The sequence below is a fragment of the Nicotiana tabacum genome, chromosome 10, assembly GCF_000715075.1.
Source record: "Nicotiana tabacum cultivar K326 chromosome 10, ASM71507v2, whole genome shotgun sequence".
Taxonomy (NCBI): Eukaryota; Viridiplantae; Streptophyta; class Magnoliopsida; order Solanales; family Solanaceae; genus Nicotiana; species Nicotiana tabacum.
In genome coordinates, this window is record NC_134089.1 from 69,766,340 (window position 1) to 69,771,873 (window position 5,534).

At 36.6% G+C, this 5,534-nt stretch overlaps 1 protein-coding gene across 1 annotated transcript; it reads right to left on the bottom strand.

Annotated features, from left to right (window-relative positions):
- Nucleotides 1–2,057: 2,057 nt before the first annotated feature.
- LOC142165162 (uncharacterized) lies at nt 2,058–2,832 on the bottom strand. Its single transcript, XM_075223777.1, has 3 exons — nt 2,652–2,832; nt 2,208–2,396; nt 2,058–2,077 (listed from the first exon to the last, which is right to left on the bottom strand). The coding sequence occupies exons 1-3, from the start codon at nt 2,830–2,832 to the stop codon at nt 2,058–2,060; spliced, it is 390 nt and encodes a 129-aa protein (XP_075079878.1).
- Between the last annotated feature and the right edge of the window lie 2,702 nt (nt 2,833–5,534).

A 5,534-nucleotide genomic window follows, 5' to 3' on the forward strand; every position in this document is an offset into this window, starting at 1 on the left:
TAAGTTCCCTTCTAAATGTTGCTAGGTCCAATACAAAGATCTTCACAAAAATATACAGAATTGTGGAGTGCAAATACAATGTGTACCCAGTAACGATCAAGTCTTACCCCCATAAAATAGTGCTCGGGTTTTGACAAAAGTGATACAATTCTGAAATCTAATAAGATCATAATTTTGTATAATAAATGAAGGAACAACCAAGAAATTACAAATACAAATAGTAAGGGACGCAACCAGCAATCAGCTATTAAGTATGGTTTTCAAGTCAGTTAATCATGATGCAAGTAAGGCATAGTATCAGCATATATGGATGATATGCATCAAGTAGCATGTATATGCATGTCTTTACATGAGTCTATAATATCAATGCATGATAAATATTCAAACTTTACAAAAACTGACACTATCAGTGCCCAACACTCCTAGTGTCAACAACACACATAAGGCCCAAGGTAGAATGGGTGATCAGGTGACTTCGAAAGGATAGATCCAAATCCATACACTAAGTATCACAGCTCCATCATATATTAATACCTCATAAATCAGTCATCGAACCGCATAAAATATTTGTACCATCATGCTCAATCATAATATCTGCACGGAATGTCCCATCATGCCCAATCATAATATCTGCACGGAATGTCCCATCATGCCAATCTCAATCCATAATAGAGTATAGGTTAAGAACTAGATACAGAAAATAACAACATAAATATGTGCATCTGTAGAAGTATGAATACAACTACAACTACAGCGTATAAATTCAACATTTTGATTAACCTTTCATGTCAAAAAAAGCATCAAAAGCCTAAACATAATACCTAGCATGACTAAAGTTTCTCGATAATCATACAAATAAAAAAAGCATAGAAAAGAAGAAATATATCTCAAATAAATTACAAAGAAGCCTAAGTTCTACCCAAAGTATGATAAAAACTATAGTGCCCGCATATACACTCATTACCTCACATATATGTCGCCCCCAAACATGTATTATTTTGCATATAAGCCCATTTTCAATGAAAAAATCTCTTAAATCAAGGTTAGACAAGCTAATTACCTTATCTAGAACAAGCTTCAACCGTCCAATAAAAACATCCCCCTATCTGTAACCTCTAAATACTCCACCTCTAGACAAGCAATACTTAACAAGGTCAAATAAAGTTATAGAAACCAACTCCAAATATTAATTTTTAATATTAAATCAAATCTCAAAAGTCAACTTGGGACCACATGATTGAAATCTTAATCTAAGGTTAGTTCTCATTGGCCCATATACCCTCGAGTCTAAATATGTGATTAGTTTTTAAATTTGAGTCCATATCAATGTTCAAAATAGCAAAATACACTATCTTAAGTGTTAGGTAAAAACCTCAATTCACTCTTTTGATTCCATATTTTCGGTGTAAAAATCTATGGGGAATCACGATACAAAATCAAATCCAATTCAGAATTACTTACCCTTAATATTAGGGTAAAATTCCTCTTCAAAATATCCTGTTCTCGTTCTCCAAAACTCAAAAATGATGAAAATGAGCTGAATGGCAAAATCTGGACAAAACATACCCCTGGAGAAAATTTCTTTTATGTGATCCTGAACGCCAACTGACATTGATCCTATGAGATTGCAACCTTCCCTCACACGATCACAATTTATTTCCTGACAACCTTAGGTGATCGTGTACCCCTCCATGTGATCGTGAAGCACATAATATCCCTTTCCCAAATCCTTGTACGCAATCGTAAGACACAGCTCCGCAATCGTGATTCACTACAATGCACCAGCAAGCCAGCAAGTCCAACTTGTATTAGAATATTTTGAAACCGCCCCAAAACTCACGTGGGCTCCTTGGAACCTCGTCCAGTCATCGTAAAAAGTTCATATACCCTATAAAAACTTGTCCAAAGGCTCAAAAAAGCAAAAACAACATCAAAACCAAGAATTAAGCATCAGACAAAATATTTCAAATTCTCTTAAGTTCAAAATTCCAACTTTCGGCTGGAAGTGTTGAATCAACACTGGGCCACCCCAAAACCAAATCAAATATAAGTAGAAGTTAAAAATCATCATACAAACCTATTAAATAAACATAAGAAACATACGAAAGCATCAAATAGAGGAATGGATTCTAGAACTCAAAGGTCGGCTCGTTATATTCTCCACATCTTAAACAAATATTCGTCCTCGAGTGAGTATAAAAATATACCTATACTGCTGAAATGGTGTGTATATCTGCTCTGCATATCTAATTCGGACTCCCACATAGCCTCCTCGCTCGATTTCCTTCTCCAAAGTGCCTTCACCAAAGCAATCTCTTTTGACCATAACTTCTGAATCTGCATGTCTAGTATAGCTAGTAGCTCTTCTTCATAGTCCAAATACTCATTTAAATGCACTGTTCGGAAGTCCAGAATATGTGATTTATCTTCATTATACTTCTGAATCATAGAAACATGAAACATTGGATGTACTCCCTATAGGCTAGGAATCAATGCAAGCTTATAAGGAACCTCACCAACTCTCTCCAACACCTCAAATGGGACAATGAACCTCATACTCAACTTACTCTTTTTTCCAAACATCATCACACGTTTCATGGTGAAACTTTTAGATGTAGCTTCTCACTCTCTGTGAATATCATATCACGAACCTTCTTGTTTGTATAGCTCTTTTGCCAACTTTGTGTAGTCTAAAGTCTTTCTTGAATGAACTTTACCTTTTCCATAGCAATCATATACCACATCTGTACCCGATAACCTAGCCTCATCAGGATCGAACCAACCAATAGAAGATCGACACCATCTATCATATAAAACCTCATATAGAGACATCTTAATGCTAGACTAGTTACTATTATTGTAAGAAAACCTCTAAAGTAAGAATTGATCTGAATGACCTTCAAATTCAATCACATAGCGCGCAACATATTCTCATGAGTCTGAATAGATCGCTCGGACAAACCATCCGTATGTGGGTGAAAAGTCGTGCTAAGTTCAACTTGCATACTCCCACTGAAAAGCTCTCCAAAAGTGAGATGTGAACTGAGTACCACGGTCTGAAATAATAGAGATAGGCACGCCATGAAAATAAACTATCTCCTGGATGTAAATCTGGGCTAACCTCTCCAAAGTATAAGTAGTCAACACCGGTATGACATGCTCAGACTTGGTCAACCTATCCACGATAACCGAAATAGCATCAAACTTTCTCAAGATACATGGTAAGCTTACTACAAGGTCCATAGTGATATGATCCTACTTCAACTCCTATATAACCATATTCTGAATCAAAACTACAAGAAACATCTATAATACATGCACACAAGATAATGAACCAAAGTATATTTTCTCTAGTCTTAGAATTAACCAATTTGCTTATATTTTCTCTAGCCTTAGAATTAACCAGTTTGCTCCTCTACTTCTTCTCATTATCTTTCAACTTCTCTATATAAGATTGGAATTACTCCAATTGAGCTTTAATCTTGTTCATCTTTTCCCCTTCTATGTCATTTTCAACCTTTAAATCTGCCCTATGCTTGTCAGATTTTTCAAAGCCTTCTAATTCCCTCTCAAGTTCATCTATTTTATCAACCAGTTTTTGAACAACAAATTTCGACCTAGGATAAATTTTGTCATCCTTCCAAACAAAAATTCACAAGATCGTGGACCCTAAGATAAATAACAAAAGGAAATTAATCATTGATAACACCTTCAATTATCTACAATTCAATTATTGAAGAATCTTCACCCTTATTTACCTCATAGTATAGACAAACCTAATATCTTCTTCCTAGGTTCCTTTGGGTCCAAGCTATTAACAAAGGAAGCATAAACCCATGGTTGTATCGAGCTTCTCCATGTGACTCATTCTGTTCCTTTTCCATATAAATCCTAATCAAATTCAAGAATTTTAAAGGTATTACAACAACTACCAAACAAATAAAAGATACCAAATCATATAACTAAAGGACGAAATATTTAAAAGCATCAGCCATATTTTAGTGTTTAAACAAGAAAGATTGAATTTTAGGAGAAAGAAAAAAACAATAATAAAATAAAGAAGATCGAGCTTAATCAAATACACGAACAAAATTACGGAGGAGAAATATTAACTTTTGCTTTAAAAATCAGAACTTTAAAGGCCAATATATTGTAAAATCATTAGAATATAGATGAAGAAGAAACTAGGTGTAACCACCCGGCCGGTCATTTTAAGAAGCAACGCCCCGATCCCCTATTAACTACTTTTTCCGAGTTTGTTTCTGCTATTTTGATTCACCGGGATGTTTGATTTTGAGTTTCGGAGTGTTTTGGGACACTTAGTCCCTAAATAAGAGCTTAAGGCTTTAGAATTTGGACCGTAGTCGAAGCAGTGTAAAGATGGCCTCAGAATGGAATTTTGTCGATTCCCTAGCCCCGTTGAGTGATTTCGGGCTAAGGGGCGTGTTCGAATTGTGTTTTGGAGGTCCGTAGCTTTTTTAGGCTTGAAATACCAAAATTTGAATTTTTGAAGTTTCCAGTTCGATAGTGATTTTGATATCGGGGTCGGAATGAAATTCAAGAGTTAGAGTAGCTCCATAGTATTGAATGTGACGTGCTTGCAAAAGTTTAGGTCATTCGGACGAGGTTTGATAGACTTTTTTATCGAAAGATTAATTTGACAGTTTTGGAGTTCTTAGGCTTGAATCCGATGTTAAATTGGTATTTTGATGTTCTTTTGAGCGTTCCGAAGATTGGAACAAGTTTGAATGATATTTTAGGGTTGGTTGGCATGTTTGGTTGAGGTCTCAGGGGCCTCGGGTGTGTTTCGGATGCTCAACGGGTCATGTTGGAACTTAGAAAAATTGTAGAAAATTGCAGCAACCCAGTTCTGGTTTCCTTCTTCGTGTTCGTGAGTGGAGTCTCGCATTCTCGAAGAAGAGCTAGGACTGGGGGAGGTTTAATTCTTCGCGTTCGCGAAGGTGCTCCCGCGTTCACGAAGCTGGGAGGTCTTATACCTACGCGTTCGCGAGGGTAGTTCCGCGTTCACGTAGGTGGAGGAAATGGTGCATCGCGTTTGCGACCAGGACATCGCGTTCGCGATGAGGGAAAATGGACCCAAGCGGAGTTGTACTTCGCGAACGCCAGGGTCCTTCTGCATTCGCAAAGAAGGAAATACCTGGGCAGAATGTTTAAGTTCAAATCGAGGGTTTAGCCATTGTTGTGAAAACTAAAGCTTGGGAGCTCGGATTTGAGCGAGGTTTTGAGGGATCTTTAGAGATATCGATTGGGTAACAATTCTTAACTTCGTTTTTCTTGTAACCCATTAATCTAAACATGAATTCATCATTTAATTTCGGAATTTGGATGAAAATTGGGGGAAAGTTCTTAGACATAAATTTCAAGCTTTGATTGGGGATTTGACATTCGATTTGGATAATTTTGGTATGGTTAGACTCGTGAGAGTATGAGGTTTCTGAAAATGTAAATTTTACCCAATTCCGAGACATGGGCCCGGAGGGCATTTTGGTCAATTTACCTAATTTCGCGTATTA

Coding starts and splice junctions, on each gene's coding strand:
- LOC142165162 (XM_075223777.1), bottom strand. CDS start 2,832: ATGTCTCTATATGAGGTTTTATATGATAGATGGTGTCGATCTTCTATT. Junction 2,397..2,651: donor AGAGCTATACAAACAAGAAG/GTTCGTGATATG, acceptor ACTTCCGAACAG/TGCATTTAAATGAGTATTTG. Junction 2,078..2,207: donor ACACCATTTCAGCAGTATAG/GTATATTTTTAT, acceptor TTTATTTAATAG/GTTTGTATGATGATTTTTAA.